Source organism: Anguilla anguilla, chromosome 9 (genome assembly GCF_013347855.1).
Source record: "Anguilla anguilla isolate fAngAng1 chromosome 9, fAngAng1.pri, whole genome shotgun sequence".
Taxonomy (NCBI): domain Eukaryota; kingdom Metazoa; phylum Chordata; class Actinopteri; order Anguilliformes; family Anguillidae; genus Anguilla; species Anguilla anguilla.
In genome coordinates, this window is record NC_049209.1 from 25,816,298 (window position 1) to 25,837,592 (window position 21,295).

Consider the following 21,295-nt stretch of genomic DNA (forward strand, 5'->3'; position numbering starts at 1 on the left):
AACCAGCCTAATAGAGCTAACTTAGCATTTAGCATTTCCCTCCATTTACATCACTTTTTAAGATTACTTGTTTTTAATTGCTGCCCATTTCACAAGCCAAACCAAAGGCCTGAACATCCCAAGTTTGGCCCTCAGGCCATGGTTCTGATGTGCCCAGACTACAAAAGTTCACAATCAATTTTATTGCCAGCTTCTTTTTCAATACAAAAATATGTAATATACCATACATATAAAACACATGAATTGTGATGCCCTGCAAATATTATAGAGCAAAATGATGGATAAAATGTATAACAATTGCCCCACAGTTATTATACAGCATAAAAAGATGCTATAAAAGCTAGGGGCAGTGCATCATAAATAATGGACACAGGCGGTTAGCTCAGCTTTTAAAACCGTATCAGTGCCTGTGATAATTGATACTACTCCATTTTTTCCGCTGGCCGCACAAACTCTTACACAGTCTTCAGTGAGCGGTAAATCGACCAAAAAAAGGATTTGATGGTTGCAGTATGTTTGTTTCCTGGCAACGAGCATCATTTCTGAAGTGCACAAAAATAAACATTATATTAAGAAAACAATGTATGAACATACACAAAAAAATGTTTCAGAATATGAACACAGACATAAGAGGTCTACCAACACAGGCTAGAACAGCTACTGGGGGTCTATAAACAACAACTAGAACAGCACAAAAAAGCAAACAAAATGAAAATGGCAGCAGATCAGATCTCCAGATTCCCACTGCCCATTGCCAGTTGGGCAAGCTTATTGTTCTAGTATGTTCACCATGGACACTACCTGCTGTGACATCACTGTCTGCATGGGTTATTTAGCACTATGAGGGAGAAACACAGAGCTACAATGGTGTGTGAAACACACAAGGCATACACAAGTGAAAAAGGGGGGTGCAGTGTTCTCTCTGTGACAGGGTTCGCAATGTGGCCGCCTGTCCCAAGTCTCGCTCCTGCTCTAGTCTGTTTAATGGTAGCTCTCAGGGTGAGGTCTGTGAGAAGCTGCTGTTATATAGGCGTTGTTAGTGTGATCAGACGATCCTACCTGGGTTCTTGGGGTGCGAGGAGGCCGAGGGGTGCATCCTGGCGTCTCTGCTGAATCCGTCCAGGTTTCCCCTTATGGCCTCCAGCGCGTCGTCCCGACTCTTCTCCCCCATCTATAAGCACACACACACAGACACACACACGCATGAACACGCGCACGTGCACACACGCACACACAGACACACACACAGCAGAAGTGAGCAGCTTGGAGGGTTGGGGGGTGAGGGGGAATTCAGTGTGGTGTGGAGAGATGACACTATCTGTTCAAGCAACAAAATTATCGGCATATTTGTGTTTGGACAGAAAACTGGAAGTGCTTTGAGCATTTTGTAGCCCAAGTTAACGACTAATACCCAAACAAGCTGTCAGCATATCTCATCAGAACATTGTTTTTCTATGTCAGGTTTCCAAAAGACACAGCATAAACCGGGAAAAACTGGATAATAGGGTTCAGATGCACCCGTAGCAGAGTGTGACCCCTGACCTTGGGCTTGATGCTGCTCAGCATCCGCAGCTTCTGTTTCTGCTCCTCAAACTGCCTCCTCTTCCTCTCCTCCTCCAGCATGCGCTGATGCTGTTCCATGTGCTTCCTGAGAGAGAGAACGAGAGTGAGAGGATGAAGGGAGGGAGGGAAGGAGAGAGAGAAATAAAGAGAAAGAGAGAGAGACATACTCTCCTAAAACATTTTCATTCCACAGCTGCTACACAAACTGCAGTGATTCCAGATCACAGGCTAGCTGTGCCCTCTTTGCAAGACTAACCATTGTAACATTTAGTTTGGTGGAATCAAGTGCGTGTGTGTGTGTGTGCATGCGTGTATATACACACACATAACAGGTCACACACCAGATAAAAGCCAAGCTAGTGGTACTCACTGACGGTCCTCCACCATCTGCTTCTGCATGTCTGCGGTGTAATGGGGCCCGGGGGCCCGCAAGCCCATGAACTGGGGCTGCCCCATCATCTGCATCCCCATGGCCATGCCCCCCTGAGGAGCCAGAGAAACACAAATTACTGACAGGCAGCTGCGATACTGACAGACAGCTGCGATACTGACAGGCAGCTGAGATACTGACAGGCAACTGGGATACTGACAGGTAGCTGGGATACTGACAGTCAGTCAGCTGGGATATTGACAGGCAGCTGGGATACTGACAGTCAATCCGCTGGAATACTGTCAGGCAGCTGGGACACCGACAGGCAGTCAGCTGGGATACTGACAGTCAGCTGGGACACTGACAGTCAATCAGCTGGGACACTGACAGTCAATCAGCTGGGATACTGACAGTCAGCTGGGACACTGACAGTCAATCAGCTGGGACACTGACAGTCAATCAGCTGGGACACTGACAGGCAGTCAGCTGGGATACTGACAGTCAGCTGGGACACTGACAGTCAATCAGCTGGGATACTGACAGTCGGCTGCTTCACTCCATTCAAGCTGAGCTGTGATGGTTTTTTAGCGCAACAGTACAACCCACAGGAGTGTATGCGGGCTTAACAAGTACCAGTGAGTCCCAAAACCCTTCGGCCTCTGTCATGCTTTCGGGGAGCATGTCCTTCATTACCATTTCAGCAATGTAAATCTGCTGTGGTTTCAGCTGGACAGCTGTCACACTGACCAGGTCTCACTACGTAGCTGGATGCTTGTTTGCTGTGATCCCTCGACCTCGGATGGTTTGGATCATCGTAGATGTCGATGTGTGGTATGTGAATTTGCACTGATCACTGTTTTCATTGGGCTATTTAAAATCATTCCGCACGGTACTCTTTAGCAAGCTGCCCATCTTTTCAACTGACGGTAAGTAAATAGAATAACAACAAGCCCCACCCACCCCCCTCTATCACCCATTTAGAGCAGTATAGGCAACATTTGATCTTTTATTTTGAACGGTTTGAAAATTTAAAAAGAAAAAAAAAACAACCTTCAATTATTAATTTGACAACTGTCGAATCGATGGTGTTCACATTCCTAATTAAGAGCAGCACCAGATCTATCTGAGGCAGGATAGACAGATGCCTGCGCCCACAGCTGCTCACTGCAGCAGCACCGCACTTCTGCTCATTCTGCCATCTGCGGCAGGGGCGTAAACATTAGCTGAACACATCCAAAGACAAACAAACAAGCTGACAGTTACACACACACAAGCCTGGCAGACTGCAGAGACATCATGCACAAATGTGATGGGAGAATGAGGTTTCCTGAACCGCATAATGTGCTAAAGGAGCTGCAATGACCTGCCAATCGCTGCCTTGTTATGAATCAATAGAATTTCCTCTCTACAGTAAAATACAATGATTGGTTCATTTCAGCGAGCAGATAATAGCCCCACCCATTTTGGCGGTCATGAGGTCTCACTGTTGCAATTATTGGCAGCAGCTGAGTAGCTCCAGCTCCACCCTCTGATCCCAGAGGACTGCCTAGCGCTCTAAGTGCAGCAACACACTGTGGCCTTCATAGCATAGCACACAAGCACAGGGACAACAGGAGACACAGACCTGCATCTGCATGGCCCCCGGGGGCAGCTGGGCTCCGAAGTTCATACCCACAATCCCCTGCATGTTGGGAGGCATTACGGGCACCATAGGAAAGCCCTGCTGCGGCTGCTGTGGCTGCATGGGAACTCCTGACAAGCAGCACGGAACAGTTAACATGCACATCTTCAATACACAACTTAAACCTGTAATGATTTCACACACATAAGAGAGCAGCAGGTATCTCTCACACAGAACAGAGCAGCAGGTATCTCTCACACAGAACAGAGCAGCAGGTATCTCTCACACACAGAGAACAGAGCAGCAGGTATCTCTCACACAGAACAGAGCAGCAGGTATCTCTCACACAGAACAGAGCAGCAGGTATCTCTCTCACACAGAGAACAGAGCAGCAGGTATCTCTCACACACAGAACAGAGCAGCAGGTATCTCTCACACAGAACAGAGCAGCAGGTATCTCTCACACACAGAGAACAGAGCAGCAGGTATCTCACACACAGAGAACAGAGCAACAGGTATCTCTCCCACACAAAACAGAGCAGCAGGTATCTCTCACACACAGAACAGAGCAGCAGGTATCTCTCCCACACAGAACAGATTAGCAGGTATCTCTCTCACACAGAACAGAGCAGCAGGTATCTATCTCACACAAAACAGAGTGACAGGTATCTCTCACACACTCATATCATGATCAGACAAGAGACTTACAACACACTTAAGGTACAACATTAGCGGTTTTAACGCTAATGCTAAACCTTACACATTTCTGTGACTCTGGCACACAAGTTAACATGAACTACACGATTGATATGCTACATCCGAAGTAAACTCTGACAGAATTATATATATACAGATCAGTTTCTCCGGCATCCATTAGAATTTGCTATTTTAAGCCCTAAAAATAGCATTTTGCTATTAGGGAGGCCAAAAAAGAAGCCACATGTTGATAAACATGCCAAATATTAGCCCCATCTAACAGCCAGCCTAATGTTTTGAGACTGCTCCAGCAGCAGGAAGGCTTTTTCCACTGCTGCTGATAGCGTAGCCAGTCTCATTTAGCTGCTTAATCACCTGTCTGCTATTTTCAGTATGCTGCTTTGACAAATGGTCTCCACACCTGGAGGACAGCATAATAGCTCATCACAGCTGGCCAGTGGAACCCAGAGGGCCCGTTTCACAGATTTATAAACTCTGTGTTATTTTCCGCAATGCCCAAACAGGTGCCGACCCGTTAAGTAATTAGCTGGCTAATTAATTAATGAGCCTCGTCCACGTGCAGAGAAACCGTCTCAGTCATCTCAACACAATATTCCCTAGAGAAGTGGCAGGTTCAAGGATGTCCTCTGGTATGCCATTTGAATGCTGCAAATCACTTCACGGGGGGGGGGGGGGGTTGACACGTCAGAGAAAAAAGGGTGCGAGTGCGAGGGTTCATTCAAAGCTAGAATGGGACTCACCTTGAGACGGGCCCAGGCCCCCTCCCACAGGGTACATGAAGCTGAGGGGGAGAAGGGAAACATGAGTCAGTACCGACGGAGCTCCACCCCCCACCGCGCAAACCGAAGCGATGCTCGTTCAGAGGGTACGGCGGCAACGACCTTCACCGACGAAACATACACCAACACTGTGCAATGCCCACACCCCCCTCCTGCATCATTACAGAGACCTGTAGTACCTGAACCCTCCTACCTATAGCTGACAATAGGCTAGCTATCACAGATGCTTTCCCCTGTAACTCTTTGGCAGTTTCAAATGTTGGGAGATTAGGTCGTATGACATAGGTTATGAAAACAAACACAGAAAAGAAATACGAAAGGAAAGCTAGAACCCTTTAAGAGCAGCTTCAGTGTGATGAAAAATTTTAATGCACTTTTTCCCTGACTTTCCAATTTCTCATCCAAATCGATGTGCTGTAAATGCTTCATAGCTCAACAGCTCAAAGCAGGTCCCAAACCCCACAAGACTAAACCACAAAACGAAGTGGTATTGCGGTTATGGAGAACACCCGTTTTTGGAGACGCAAACTTTTTGCACAACACTGATGCCAGGCAATTTCCCAGCCATTCTTTGCAAAGTACTAAACATAATCGCATGAATGCTCATGCGCATTTGTGATGCAATGAGTTCAGCTGCAGCTTATGAATTAGGCCATCATAATGCCAGTTAATGCCAACCCACCATTAATCATTTACCATCTGTTGATCACAAAACTTTTTCACACCTCTTATGATCTAGTAAAGTTCTGTTGTGGTCCAGTAGCAAACCTGGTGGTTGTGCAGTCCTTATTGAAGTAGTGCTCACTGCACATGACATGAAGAACACAATTTACCAAAAATCCAGCTAACAACTGGAAACACACCATGTCCTACAGTGATAGGTATTCTGCACTTAACAGAAGACATGCACGATTAAATTTTTGCAGCATGCTTTGGACATCAAAGGTCAATGTTCTTCTTTCATGAAGTAGTTTCTATTGACAGAGTTGTTGCAAATTGTATTCTAAGCTCTGTTTGTTTGTTTTTTTCTAATAATTTTGTGGGGGATTTTCCATACATCTGTCCACTTTCAGACTTACACTCGCTAAGCAGTCACAGTACCCGAGTGTAAAAGCTGGGACTGAAGGGTAGAGTTGTGTAAAACAGGATGAAGCAGGCTGTACTACTGGCCTTCGCAGAAAGCTTCAGCTTGTGCTGCGGTACAAAACCACCAGATAATGAGAGCTGCCGCTGCTGGGCCAGGCAAGTGGGAACTTCAAATAATTGCGTCCGCGCAGTTTGCTCCTAGCCAACTGAAAATAAATGCCTTCCTTGAGGTTTTCTAAGGCGACATAAAAGCACACTCATTACTCAAACACAGGTAAACAGAGGATCTCCGCATGAAACATTGATGAGGTTCAGCTTTCTCCAGAGGTCTCTAAATTATTTAGCATGCTGCATGTTCTCTGAAAATGATACCAATGCAAATGGAACTCACAGGAGCTGCATGGCCAGCATACTAGACTCACTGCACTGTTTACACTGCATGTCCTTCCCACGTTTAAGCAACGTAGTTGCACTGGGATATTAGTTAAGATTTTGTCCACTTGAATTACTGAACTTAACTGCTGAATCCTAAGTGTTGATTCTGAAATGCAGCAGATCAGGAATATGCTAAATGAATAAGCAAAATGAAATTATAAACAAATGAAACAAAGCAAACAAAAAAAAGGTGCAGACTACAGATAAAACTGAATAAGAAAAAATTGCTTTGGGAGGGGAGAAGGGTCACTAAAATAATCTAAGAGAAGGTTATGAGTGCGTAAAAGGACCATCATCAAAGCGTTGCTGGTGTGCAACAAATAGCATCCCTATACACATAGAATCTCATGTGAAAACAATCAGAGCAGCAACAACGTTGTATATAGTTTGTAACAATTGTGGCTCTGATTGTTTTCACCTGAGATTCTATGTGTATATGGGTGTTTGTTCCACTCCAGCAACGCTTTGATGAAGGTCTTTTGACCAAAACGTCAGAACAACTGAACATGAAATTACTGCAAGATACTGTGTGCGAGAGGTAACCTTACAAACCTGCAAAAGGAAATTCACACTCACAGACACGAATGCCTTCTGCAACATGGCCAGTCACTCAGAACAATATTACCTAGATATATACAGCCATAAACAGCTGCTCAGGCAGCTCCTATAAGAGGCAAAAATACCTGTTTATCCCAAGTCAAGACAGGACAAACACTAGGAAGCTTAAGTCAACACACTGGTTCAATTGAAACTGGATTTGAGAATACATCTGTATGACAGTAGTCCGTTATTAGGCTACTTTATAACGCTGTGCGCAGTACAGAAGAGTTATCACAATAAAAGGAAGAAGACCATGCCACAAGACTCATCACAACAGGTATGTGACCACAAATTAACACTGCATCACTAGCCAAGGGTTCATGTAAGTCCCCTTACACTTCCAAACATGCTGTTGTGGGAATGAGTAACTTGACTAATCTCTCTGGAAACAGTCAGTTGGTTGTTTCAATGAAAGCTACCTCTCAGATCATGAAGTAGGTTACAAGAATAAATAGGGCCCGCTTGAGATTAAGCCTAACCATCATCAACAATCTGACTAAGAGCTGAGACCTCAATACTCCCGACCAAGACCACTGTGTTACTAATGAAATGCACATTAATTAGAGCTCATTCATCATGCGAAGGTGCACAATGCTATTAGAGCCAATTCATCATGTGAAGGTGCACAGTGCTTCTTCGATGATCTAGTGTTAAAGTATCAGCAGAGTGATCAGAGGAAACTGATACATGAGACAAGTAGGCTAGCTCCCATCCCCTACTGATACGAGCCTTATCAGCCACAAGGGACTTTACAGAGAATAGTTCAAAAACAAGTGCGAGGACCTGCGTTCTAATCGCCAAATATAACCAATCCCTCCACCATCCTTGCTTTTCCCAGATGTATTTTAATGAATGTTAGCTAACTACTATGTTTAATAGCGGTACCCGTATTCAAATATAATCTGGCATACCTCGTATGAAGCAACACGTCACCATTAAAAAGATACACATGTGAAACTACTGACATTCTAGTGCTGGTGCTGGTGCTACTCTTAAAAGTAGAATGCTAGCCTAACTAAATAGCTTTAACTTGTTATACTTCTAATACGTTCTAAGACCAGTAGTGCGCGACTGCCACCGGGGCGAATACCTGAGGACCCACGTTTACTTACTCTTTAGCCTAGATAGCCAGCTAATAATACGAAGTTTGCAGTTAGCTAGCTACGTAGATATCTAGCCAGCTAGTTAGCGTTGCTAACAGCATCGGCAACGTGAATGTAAACGAAAATGACTTGCTATGCGTGAAAAGACTGGTATAATGTCATAGTTAGCTAGCTACTGCCAAACTGTCACATTATTTTATTGAAAGCTGACATAAGCTAGCCGTGCTAGACTGGCTAGCTAGCTTGCTACACAGGTATGCAATCAGTCATGTCACAGTCCTCGTAAATGCGCTGATATAATGAAGACGCTGGTGAGCTTGGTCACTGTAAACCACGTGTATAAGTGAAATAATTAACTCAGTTAACTAAATGTTAAGTTGTGTTTAATCGATCGTTAGTTTTAACCCGCAAGTCAAGCCAAATAGCTAACTAGCTAGGCTAACGTTAGCGAGTGAAACTTGTTGGATCAGGCTGTTTCTGTGAGCGAGCTAGCTATCAACCGATTTCAAAAGACTTTCAGTAGACTAACTGTAAACAAAATGAAAAAGGACATTTCAACCCGTACAACTGATGACAGACAACGAATCGGTTAGTTATAAGAATGATGCAACTAGCTACCTGCCGGCTCCACCAGTTCCTGGTCGCAGAGCCATTTTCAAAACAACTGGAAAGAACCAGTGAAGCCTTTTGCCCTGAATGACGCATACCAGCCAGCACTAGCTGATAGGCAACTATGCCAAACACCGCCCTAATTAATCTAAGCCAATGAAATATCGGCCTTCCGCGAAATGTCCTATCACGTGCTCAGCGGGCCCACTTACGACTTACTACTTTTCCACATGACTCCGGTGAAGGTCAGCGCCGTCTATGACCAGAACTAATCACATTTTTGACAGGAACACACACACGACCAAAATTAAAATTTGTATACCATTATAGCCATAAAATTCACATTGATCCGATAAGTTAACCTAAATTTGCGCTGATTCTACGTTACTATGAACCTGGCACTCAAAAGATAACAGGAAAATAATACCATTGAAGAACATAATTACGAAAATTAAAATGCTAACTGAGAATAGGTAAATGAACATAATGGACAAAAGGTGTTTTTGTTGTGGTATTTTGTATCCAGTGTCTTTACAATCTCTTTATAGATAATACCACTTTTTTGTTCGTACATGTACCCAGAGGCTTCAGATTCACATAATATCGATTTTTTTGGCTAGATATTCTTTAATGCACCAGTTCCCAAAATGTATTGGTCCCCAACAAATAAAATTTTAAAATAAACAATCAGATGACTGTACAACAGAACCATGTACACATTAGAGAACCTCATACAGAATGGCAGTTTTAAAACACCTTAAACAACCTGATCTGGCGGCACACATTAATTCTACTAAAAACACACAAGCAAACTTACAGAGGCACTGGCCTGTGGTGGTGCCACAATTTCCAGAGAACCTTCTATATGGCTCTATTTTCGAAACACAAAATGAGATAAGGAAACATAACACACGGAGCAATTTATTGATTTATGGGATTGAAAAAAAAAATACAAAGGCTTGACAAAGCCAAGATGAGTCTGGTGGCCAAGGCCAAACTTTCTGGAACATTGAAATGCAGCCCTAGTCCCGGTCAATCGCATCATTAACACTCTTTGATCCGCACATCCTTCCGTTCTCCCGTCGTCTCTCGCAGTTCCGGTCCCTCAGTCTGCGGTGTTCTCAGTGCTCGCCTGTCCGCCTTCGGACGGTTTTGCTGTCTTTGCTTTATTCCTGGGGAGAAACCAAACGCACAATGATTACTTCTACCTCTGCAGTCGCACAAACACCTATTCATTTTGTCGTCTGGCAATGGTTAAGTACTGGAGAAGGCACATAAATATCTGAGGGGGAAGACCCCACCTTTTGCTCTTGCCGTGACCCTTCTTCAGGAGGAAGCGGGGCGTGGTGCGGATGGTGGTCCTCCTGGGCGGCTTTTTCTGCAGCTGCCTCTTCACTTTGCTGCAGTGACATCATACAAGTATCACATATACAGCAGCAACACTTCAAAACCCACATTTCCTACATATTAGAACCTGCATTCAGTAAGGTTGGCCTGAAAGGGGGGGAAGAATTATTACCACTTACCCTTGTCTGGCAACCCAGAAATAGCAAGGAGTTCCTGGGTTTTATTTCTTACGACGGCAGAACAATCAAGGTGCTACACATGATTGCAGCAACTAACTTGAGTCAAAACATTTTTACATTTTTAATTTCCCCTTTGACTAGGCCACAGGTCAAACAAAATTAAAGATAATAATGGCCTTTAATAACTCTTTTCCCAGATACAATTTTCTAGCAAAATCAAAGGGTAAGGCAAGAGCCCTGGTTTATTTGGCACAGAATGACACAGATCTGATGGTAGAAGTGCAGGGGAGCAGAGTGTATGTAAAAGGATGTCAGGATAGTGCTGAGAATCTCACCTGTGAATTTTCTTGAAGCCTATCATGTAGTCAGGGACTGGGCAGCCAGCCTGCTTAATGACGTTGGCAATGCTGTAAAATAAATATTAAAAAACTGCATGAACTGCCAAGAAACATCAGGGGTCACGTACGGCACGGTGGGAAGGAAAAAGGCAGTGGAACTTTAGCGAAAGGGACCAAGCGTTTGAGACTTTTACGATGGTGGGCATGCGCGCGGTCAGCTTCTGTTCGTACAGCGCGACCGCGCTGCGACCCCTGCCTCCACCCGCGGTACCTGCGCAGCAGCGGTTTGTCGTCCTCGGTGAAGAACGTCAGGGCCTTTCCCTTGTGCCCCGCCCTCCCCGTCCTCCCTGCGGGACGAAGGGAAAGAGAACACGCTTACACACGGGGGCACTAAAGTCACCGTTCACGCCCACAGCACGCTAGCGAACCACAAAGGGCACTCGACCATTTGTGTTTATTTTTATGAACAATATGTTTTAAATATTTTGCCATTTGGAATTTTGAAACTAAGGATGTGAAGTACTACAGGGACCGTGTAGCAATATCTATAATGCCGTATTGACGCAAATGCTGATCTGCTGACTTCAACATTATCCCTTACAAATAAAGGGAATAAATGCAACAAAATGCATGGAAGGCTCTGCTCACTTACCGATGCGGTGAATGTACTCCACAGCACTGGTGGGGAAGTCGTAGTTGATGACCAGGTTGACCCCTTTGAAGTCGATCCCTCGGGCGAGCAGGGCCGTGCAGATCAGCACCCAGATCTTCCCGGAGCGGAAACTGCTCACCACGTTGTCCCTCTGCGGGGAACAGCCATCGAGGTTGGGCTCCATTACATTTCCATTCAGTCAATTCACAAAGTCAAATGAAATTAAATACATTCATTGAGAATTTCCATGAGAACGTTTTTGCCATTTTTAAATTTCATGAATTCAATTTCAGCTCTTTTCCTGAACTTTCTGAAGCCAAACCTTGCCGCGATACACTCGACTAAAGTCCTACAACTGGCATCTTTTTGATAACTGCATTAGTAATCCATGCAGTGCAAGTAAAGAAAGAAATAATATTCAAAACTGTATAGTTCCTGCAGTACACTGCATACAGTAAGTGCCCGTCCCTGTAGCGGGCACAGAGTGAATGCCCAGCGTGAGGGAGCGGGGGGGTACCAGCAGGTACCTGCTGCTGGGTGCGGTCTGCATGTATGACGTCCACGTTGATGCCCTCGTACACCAGCTCGTGGAACAGCTCTCGGGCGCGGTCAATGGACTGCACAAACACCAGCACAGGAGGCAGGAAACCCTGGGTAGAGGACATTACCGTTACTATACAGTCATTTATCAGAGACCAGACATAATCGTTACATTACAGTCATTTATCAGAGACCAGGCATTACCATTACCTCACAGTCATTTATCAGAGACCAGGCATTACCATTACCTCACAGTCATTTAGCAGAGACCAGACATTACCGTTACCTCATAGTCATTTAGCCAATGCAGCCTGTAAAAAAATATAAATCTATCTGCCTGCATTATATTAGCAACAATGCCAACCTACCAAAACAAAGCACGAGTCTCTCACACAAACACACACATACAACACACAAAACACACACCAAACCCACAGCCCTGAGGAGCCCCTGAGGTGAACAGAAATCTACCTTTTTGATCAGGTCCCTCATGGCCAGAAGCTTCCCGTTCTCCGTGCCCACAAACAGGAGCTCCTGCTCCACGGTGTCAGCCGCAGTGTTCCTGAGCGAGAAGAGAGAGAGGGAGGGAGAGAGGGAGTTGGGGAGAGGGTGAGATAGAGATAGAGTGAGAGAGAGAGAAAAAAGAGAGAGGGTTAAGTACAGGCTCCCTTTCAGGCCACCTCAGCCACCATTATAACCAGCAGGGGTCAGTACAGGGCTGAAGTGAATCATGAAGAACTCCACCACAGAAGGTGGTAGTCATGAAAACAATCCAAGGTCAGATTCATTTCTGCATGCCTCACAAGAAAGCAGCTAACGTATTAAGAAAACAGCTATCTTGTTTCCTGTAAAAGTCCATGGACAGAGACTGACTGGGAAATAGTGAGCATGTAAGTGTTATAGACTTGTTCAATATTACCAGATAATAAAACAAAACAAATCCGTTGCAAAATGTTGCATCAGAGAAGTATTCTTTTCATAATTGTTGTGGAGTGACATAGAAAATTGATAGTTGCAAAATTACGGTGAAGAAATAGAATGGTGAATCTCATGAGGCACAGTACACACAGTAACAGTGGGTTGTCACTGCTTTAACACTGTGGGCAAGGTCTCTGCATCTTTAAGGATCAGGTTAAACAGCGAAGTGAAATGACAGCACCCTGCTGCAAGGAGCCAAAATACTCTCCTGCTGTTGAGCATTCAATATCCTATTGTAGTACATAACCACCTCAATTAGTCACTTAATGACTATGTGCATCTTCCACTGCCAGAGCAGCCTAATATCCAATTAGTGAGAAGAAAAAGAAAAACAACAACAACTACTGCTGCTACTACAGGTGCTAGAGAGACATAGTTAATTTCAGGTTGAATCGAAGGCTACAACACCAACCACCCACCATATGACCCGTATTATCTGGTCAGGTTACCTCTGTCCAATGTTGATGGAGACCAGGTTGTCCAGGTTGAGGCGGCACCACTGCTCCACGTCCAGGGCGAAGGTGGCGCTGAAGAGGGCCCGGCGGACGTGGGGGGAGGAGCAGGCCAGGAAGATGGTGGCCAGCTGGTCCCGGAAACCCTTCTTGCCGTCCTCAAACAGCTTGTCTGACTCGTCCACCACCAGCCACTCCACGCTGCGCCACAGTGACATCACACCAGCTCTGACACGAGGCCACAGTGCTGACCGCATTTCACCTCTGACCTCTGAACCTGCCCCCTTACACCGTGACGTCACCTCTAACATGAGTCCACAGCTTTAAAATATAGGGTTCTGTACAGATGGTATAGATTTAAGATGTGAAGCTTTATAAAGGCCTGTATCACAGAACTGTTTTGTGCTGCTACACTATTCAAATTTTCAGTGTTTATTCAGAGCATAATGCTCTCTATCAGAGTTAACATAAGACATTTTACAGTGCATTTCAGCTTTAACATTTCTGAAAAGTAAGTTAAATTTTAAAAAGTCACTTAAATTGTTTAATCTGTTGTACAGGGTACAGATATCAATGTGGATTCTCTTCATAACACATATCAAATAGACCACTGTATGTTTTAGCTCTAAGAGTGCTGCCTGTCTCTCAGTACCCTTACCTGCTCAGGTCCACAGCAGGAGGATCTTGCTTCAGCAGGTATATCAACCTGTTAGGAGTGGTCACCAGAATATCTGGACAATAAAAAGCAAGGAATAGACCAAATTAATCATCCACGCTGATGTAACTGTGCACCATTTAGTAAAAAGTCCTTCCCGAATTATGACATACCGTCCTCTCAGCTTACCGAATTTCTTGGCAGACTTGGGTCCAAATTTTTTGGCAGCGTCAGAGCCTTTGTCTATAATATGTACTCTGAATCCCACGCCCTCCGACAACTTCAGCAATTCCCGATGAGTCTAAAAAATACATCTCATTATATACAAAGGAGATTCATGCACTGAGATGCTTAATTATGAGAACTTACAACCACCGTAATGCAGTGCAAGGCATGTTGGGTTTACATCCGCATATTCATCAATATCAGCAAAACCCAGTCCAATTTAACGAGTCTACTGTGAATGCTCCTTAGGTATGTGTCAGAGACTGCTTGTTAATGTGTAGGACACATATTTATGTACATATAATTGTAACTGGAGCCTCATAGCACAGCAAGAGTTAGATAAGATTAGGTCGCTAAATTCAAAAATATAAATATATCACTTCATTAATACTGATAAACATTTTGTAACTGCATGTTTTTTCGAAGCAGAATCCTCTCTCACAATTTGAGATAAGAGTCCCAAATCAAAGCTTCAGGGATGACATGTTGGTCTCCACCTGTTGCACACATTTGTGTCATACTTCGTCCTCAGAGCTCAGGAGGCAGAGCTTTGCAGTGAGTGACAGCACAGCAGACCCTTACCTGGCTGGCGAGCTCTCTGGTGGGGGAGATGATGAGGGCTCGGAAGCCCTTGTTGACGGGCTTCTTCAGGTGGGCGAGAAGGGGCAGGCAGAAGGCTATGGTCTTCCCCGAGCCTGTGGGTGCGCATGCCAGAATCTCCCGCCGCTGAAACGCAAATGAACAGAAGCTGTCACCCAGAGCGACGTAAGGGTGCAGTGGCAATGCCCCCCTGGGAATCGAACCTGCAACCCAGGCCATGTCTCCCGTGTAGGGCGGAAGCGGTGGAGGGAGCGGGAAGGCGGGACCAGGGTGGGAGACTCACATGCAGCATGAGGGGAATGGCCTGCATCTGGATGGGCGTAGGGGTCTGGAACCCAGCTGCTCGGATGTTCTGGATGATCCGTGGGTCCAGCTGGTACTCCTCCTGGAGCTCCTCGAATGTTGAGACCGGGTCGGGGATGTCCGTGCCATGGACATTGATCCGGTTCTGATGCCTCATACGATTGATCTGGAGTAGGAGGAAGGTGTTTAAATTGAATGCTGGAACCCCAAAACATATTTACACAAAACTACAAGGATAACTGCAAGATACAATGCAGTAAGTTACATTGCATTTAGGCATTCAGCTGATATCATATCGAGAGAGATTTACAGCAATGTCTACATTAGACATAGATGTAGGCATCAAGCAGAGATTATGCAAAGTGATGTGCATCTATGCACATGCTCCTTTTTTATCAGAAAATGACCAAATCAAAACAATTGCTGCATGTCTGAATTTTCATAGTAGTATTCCTAGAAAGCCTGAAGAGGATTACTGTGTTGAATATTCAAATCCTTATCAACGCCAATTCCCTGATGATGTCACAGCTGTGATGAGCACTCCAGTGGAATGGCACTCAAAGCTGAGGAGGGAGACTGAGAACCACAGACTGAGAACCGCAAACCGAGTACTGCAGACTGTGTACTGTAGACTAAGTACCGCAGACTGAGAACCACAGAGTGAGAACCACAGACTGAGAAGAGCAGACTGAGGACTGCAGACCTCACAGTACACAGGAGGCCTGCTGAGTTGTACAGGCCTGCATACCTTCTCCTGGTGAAGGTGCTTCAGCCTTTTCTGGGACGGCTTGCCCTTGCCCTCATTCGCTGGCCCTTCTGCCTTTTTCTCCAGGGAAGACATCCATCGCACTCCCTCACCAGCCTCTTCGTCCTGTTGGGCACCAACGTCCAAGGCACTGGCGTCTAGATTCCCAATGACAAAATGAGAGAATGAATCAGGGATGCCTTCTCTAAAATGAAGCAGTATTCATGTTCTTTCCCAAACACCCCTGAAAGAAAGAAAATACATGAGCTGAGGGGGACTGTGCATACCTTGTGTTTGATTTTTCCCACTTTTATTTTTCTTTCTCTTCAACGATTTCCCCTCCACTACTCTTTTCCTTTTGCCAGTGTGACAGGTCTGTTCTTCCTCAGCATCAGAAATCTCTTCCTCGCTCTCCCTGGTATCTCTGCTGAGTTGAAACCTGTCCTCCTGTTTCCCTGTGCCGAAGTAGTCAATTTCTGCCAGGGGATCACCAGAGCCTCCTCCGTTCTTACTCTGAGGTCTCAACACCTAAAATAAAAATAAAACCGAAAACCGACTTATTACAATGATACGAAAACTAAACTGCATGTACACAGAACAAAGACCTCGGAGCCAGATCTCACTATAACAGAGATATGTAGCTACTTCCCATTCAAATTAGGTGCCGGCATCATACAGTGGTTAAGTAACCTGGCTAGTCAATCAGTAAAGGGTGTGGTTGACCAAAATAGGGCAATTGATTGAAACGAAATTTGTAAACTTCTAGTTGTAAAAGTGGCAAGTATGAAAAAACGTAAACTATGTAACTGCTCTGGATAATCAAACTTCCAGCATGGAGACAGCTACGCATGTTGTTAGCCAAATAGCTAACTACATCGATTTCTTTTCTGCAACGCAACACAAATAACACATTTTTAAAACAACTTTTGAAAGAAAACATACAGTACCACACACGTAAATAACTGCCCCACTCTTACCTTAAACCTTTCGGCATCTTTCCCAAACCTTTTAAAGTCAAATTTCGCCCCTGCTCCAAGCTTCCGAAACAAGTCGAAAGCGTCCATGTTTCACTCGCTCAGCATGGCAACTTAGGCATCACTAGTTGATGCTTTGCTTTGTCGAACTTAGATATCGACTATTGATTACCAAGCCTTTTCTCATGTTAATTCCACTAGATGGCGGTATTATATCAGTTCATACAATTACATCCCCAGACGTTGTGAGGGCAATCGATGTGGGATGAATTTTGGGAAAAGCTGAATGAATTTTTTTAATGTACTTCCGTGTTTTATGTATTGTATTTATTTTAGTGAAACCGTTTATGCAAATTAAGAATAGGATATTATCTGGTCATTATTATGTGTCAGCGATCATAAAAATAATGTATCATAATATTATCTAATTATTATTATTTGCCAGCAGTTATAAAAAATAACGAATTATCATCGTCGTCATCATCATCATCATGACACACGCACACATTTGCACTGCTAGGTCAAAAAATCAGAAACTGCTGGTCAATCACATGTTGGCTGTTACTTAAGTCAATGAGTCACATTGACAACATAGCATGCTTGATGTTGACAGTACCTGCTAATTTATATCCATCCATCCATTATCTATATCCACTTATCCTGGGCAGGGTTGCAAGGAGTGCTGGAGCCTATCCCAGCATGCATTGGGCAAGAGGCAGGAATACACCCTGGAAAGGCCGCCAATCTTCGCAAGATACACACACCATTCACTCACCATTTATTCACACTCATACCTATGGGCAATTTAGAGTCTTTAGTTATCCTACCTGCATGTCTTTGGACTGTGGGAGGAAACCGGAGTACCTGGAGGAAACCCACACGGACACGGGGATAACATGCAAACTCAACACAGAAAGGCCCTTGAACCCAAGTGAGGGGACAGTGCTACCCATCGACGCCCACTATATATATAATGAAAAAAACATTGAAAAACTGAATATTGCCCACACATCAGGTGGACAAATGAATAAATGATAACTGCATCACCTTTATGAATAATTAATTCCCCTTGTATCACCTCTATCACCTTGCTAAGACAAGGTTCCCACTCGGAAGTGTCAAAAATCAGAGGTTTGTGCATATACATACTATTTACAAGGCATTTGGGAACCAAACAGCATCCCTGTTGGTAAAATCATGAACATACACCTTCTGCACAAGAGTAGTCTGAGAGCCATGTATCATGTGGTCCTCACAGCTCCCACAGGCAGCCATATATTTTCCGAACTACAGCTGAGTATCCACTTAAAGTGTCTTTTTTTTCAAAGAGCTTTTGTTAACTCCTCACTATATTCCCCCCTTTGAATTTCTTTGACAGCTTTACAGACCAATGGTGGCACTGAACTCTTTGTGTGGCCTCCTTGTGCACAAACTGCTCCATTGGCATCCCTGTGGCAAGGCCCTTTCAACGAGAGTGGGGTCACAGGAGCCACCCTCCACCCGCTCCGCCTATTTGTGCCCCTGCCGTCGTGTCCTGGGAGATTTACAGCTTAATTAGCTCAGCCCGGGACATGGGAGGGGTGCAGACTCTGCCCCTATCCATCATCCGGGTGGGGGGTGGGGGGGTGGTTTCGGGGGCGTCCAAGAGCCCTCTTCTGCCCCTCGTCAAGTGCTATGGGTTCCATGCTTTCTATCACCACATCCAAGCCACCTCTGTGGGAAAGATGCAGCACTTCCCTGCTACAGCGCTGTAAGTTTGGACCGTGCCAGTGGGTAGAGATGGGAATGCATTAAATTGTATTAAAGAACACAAAACTCCACCCAAATAAATGTATTTATAACAGCAGGCGAAATGGTGAAGGTGCAGGTTGCTATGCAGGTGATCTACAAACTGTACAAAAAACCTGCATAAAATACATGCATGGAAATATGTATTTCAGAGATTTCTATTTATAAATACTGTCCATTTATGTCCGTTGGGTGTGAATATGCAGTATATTATTTCTATGCACCATAACTGTGTTGTATAGAGTTAAATAATTTGCCCTCAATACATCCATCCATCCAGCCGTATCTGCTTATGCAGGTCTGGGTCCCGAGACGGGCCCTCAGTACAGAATTAATTAAATGGCATCAGTCAGAGGAGCTTGATGAAAATGCTTGAAAATGAATGAGCCATTCTGACTCTTATGTCTTTATGTACTGTTCACATTTTCAGCATGAGGCAACACTTAATTAATGGCTAATTTGTATGGTTAGCTCTCATATTTAGCTCTAATATTTACAAACTGATCTATCTGACTAACACGCTGGAATGCCTCCCTAATGCCAGCACTGTTCTATATATGTATGCATCTTTTCTATGTGCAACTCTACCTCTAGACTGACTGGTCACTTTTTATATCCAACACCCACTACAGGCTGCGATGCTGTGGCTGTTTAGTTAGCACAGATAAGCATCACACAATAGATTGATATCATACAGTACATATATCTGGCACAATATGGGCATGTAATAAATGACAACGATCACAATATATTACCAAGGATGTGAAAATCAGTATTCCATTTATTTTGAAAGATGGAAAAAATATTCAAATAAACTTGCAAGGCAAAAATATAGAACAATAAATGAAATATTCTTTTTCCATTCTGTTGAAGAACCCCAAGACCCACAGACCCCAGTCAGGGAGGCAGAACCCATACACATCAAATATGTGGCGTGTTACTTTACTTCCACCTTTGTAAAGCACATTTCTTGATACAGTAACAGGTGGCTGGGAGGCTTGACCAGTTCAGAAACTATTCCGGTGTGTGGATAGATTGCACCTTCTGGTAAGGAATCCATCTTGTCCCCGTGTTGACTGTAGCTAACAGCCCAATCAGGCGCATTGTAATTGGCCAAGGCCACGCCCAGAGAGGGATTGGGTCCGGGGGATCACCGTAACTCATCGCGCAACAGCGACCTGTTCCGGTCGATTGTGCGCGTGCAGTTTGCACATGAAGCGCAACGACGGCGGAAGGGAAAATGGCGGACTGCGCGGTGGAAGGGAGCAGCGGCCGACCGCAGCGCGTGATACAGGTGACGGAGTCTGCATGCCTGCGCATGCCTGTCAGTCAGACAGACGAGGCATCAGAGATGAGGACAGTTAGAGAAAAGGAAGAAGTGGGATAAAAACTGGACGGAAACATTAGTTTGTAACTGTTTTATGTTGCGGCTATGTCGCTCGATAATGATGCCACTTGAAAAGGTGCCATCGGTGTCTAACGAGGTCCTTAAGAACTTCAGGAAGACATTACCCTTAAGCATCATCGTTTTACGTGTTTTTATCAGCTTAGAAAGGTCACTTTCTGTGGGTACCTGGAAGATTAGCCCTCCTTGGCCTGTGTGTGTGTGTCTCATCCAGGCCAAGCGTGGGCAGCCCTATCCCTGGAGGGGGGACGAATTTTGGGGCTTGCCCCTGGCAGGCCATAGCGGGGCTCTCCGCGCGAGGTGAACATTAACCGAACACCGCGCTGGGCATTCCTGCCGCGTAAATTATTAACCCCTTCAGCGTCAGCCACGTGACAGCGCCAGCATGGACACCACTGCGACCCCTGTGGACAGCGGGCACGGCCCAATCCGTCACCACAGCAAAAGGCTCGACAGAAAAGACCGCAAAAGACTCGACTCATTTACTCTCATTTAAGAAACAATGTCCAGAAAGGACCCCCTCACCCCCCCTCGCTCTCTCTCTCTGTCTCTCTCTATTTCACTCACACTCTCTCTTTGGCTGTGAGTTCTTTTTTTGTAAGGCTGATCCATAGATGGTAGAAAAAAGGTCTGATTCCTCAGATCTTAAAAAAGATTCCAATTAATCTTATTTAGCCCCAGACAATGCATGGACAGGATTGCAATCGGGCTGTATTGAATGGGCTTGTTTTACACAGATATTGATAGTTCCTAATGTGGCCTCTGTGCCCAAAATCATTAATCACAGCTGCAAGACATATTTATTTTGGATGAGCCAGTGAATTTCTTTTCTGAAAGCATATCAAATGCACATCAAACTACATAACATAACCCCTTCCTTTTGCTTTTTATTGCACCAGGTACATCAACTCCATTTTCATTTGTAGTGATAACCGGCGGGAATAACAGCATATATTCCTATGTGCTATACTGAAAGTGAATGTCTGCTTATTTTTGAACCATTAGACATCACTTTAAAAACCCCATGAAAGCACTCCCTGCTATGTTAAAAGGGGATACAGTATGAGTCTTGTGTTTCTCGGCATTGTGATGCGGGAGGCGCTGAGAGAAAGAGCCCGGCGCTGAGAGAGGGGAGCTGGACCTGGGTCAGCAAGGCTGTCCGAGACCCACGACTGATCACCGGCCTCTCTCCCGGCCTCCGCGCGACCGCGCCTCTCTCAAAGCCGCTGCG

At 44.9% G+C, this 21,295-nt stretch overlaps 2 protein-coding genes across 3 annotated transcripts in view; both read right to left on the reverse strand.

The window, feature by feature from the left end:
• The window catches only part of synrg (synergin, gamma), a 31,902-nt gene extending 22,924 nt beyond the window's left edge, over nt 1-8,978 (reverse strand). For both annotated transcript variants that reach the window (XM_035434103.1, XM_035434102.1), the window contains exons 1-6: nt 8,893-8,978; nt 5,012-5,052; nt 3,558-3,685; nt 1,934-2,046; nt 1,543-1,648; nt 1,060-1,171 (exon numbers count right to left, since the gene is read on the reverse strand). In XM_035434103.1, coding sequence (XP_035289994.1) covers nt 1,060-1,171; nt 1,543-1,648; nt 1,934-2,046; nt 3,558-3,685; nt 5,012-5,052; nt 8,893-8,927 — 535 coding nt within the window. In that variant the 5' untranslated portion in view covers nt 8,928-8,978. The remainder of the gene's footprint in view (nt 1-1,059; nt 1,172-1,542; nt 1,649-1,933; nt 2,047-3,557; nt 3,686-5,011; nt 5,053-8,892) is intronic.
• An 806-nt stretch (nt 8,979-9,784) lies between these two features.
• ddx52 (DEAD (Asp-Glu-Ala-Asp) box polypeptide 52) lies at nt 9,785-17,029 on the reverse strand. Its single transcript, XM_035432074.1, has 15 exons — nt 16,875-17,029; nt 16,185-16,425; nt 15,901-16,055; nt 15,133-15,318; nt 14,832-14,975; nt 14,214-14,325; nt 14,028-14,100; nt 13,367-13,570; nt 12,411-12,501; nt 11,927-12,049; nt 11,400-11,550; nt 11,019-11,094; nt 10,745-10,816; nt 10,185-10,283; nt 9,785-10,055 (listed from the first exon to the last, which is right to left on the reverse strand). The coding sequence occupies exons 1-15, from the start codon at nt 16,959-16,961 to the stop codon at nt 9,989-9,991; spliced, it is 1,881 nt and encodes a 626-aa protein (XP_035287965.1). The 5' UTR covers nt 16,962-17,029; the 3' UTR covers nt 9,785-9,988.
• Between the last annotated feature and the right edge of the window lie 4,266 nt (nt 17,030-21,295).

Bases quoted from the DNA above. Each gene is read 5' to 3' on its own strand.
- ddx52 (XM_035432074.1), bottom strand. From the start codon at position 16,961: ATGGACGCTTTCGACTTGTTTCGGAAGCTTGGAGCAGGGGCGAAATTT. The intron at 11,551-11,926 runs GTACCTGCTGGT...TGTTCCCCGCAG, and splicing joins CAGACCGCACCCAGCAGCAG to AGGGACAACGTGGTGAGCAG. The intron at 10,056-10,184 runs GTGGGGTCTTCC...GTTTCTCCCCAG, and splicing joins GGTCACGGCAAGAGCAAAAG to GAATAAAGCAAAGACAGCAA.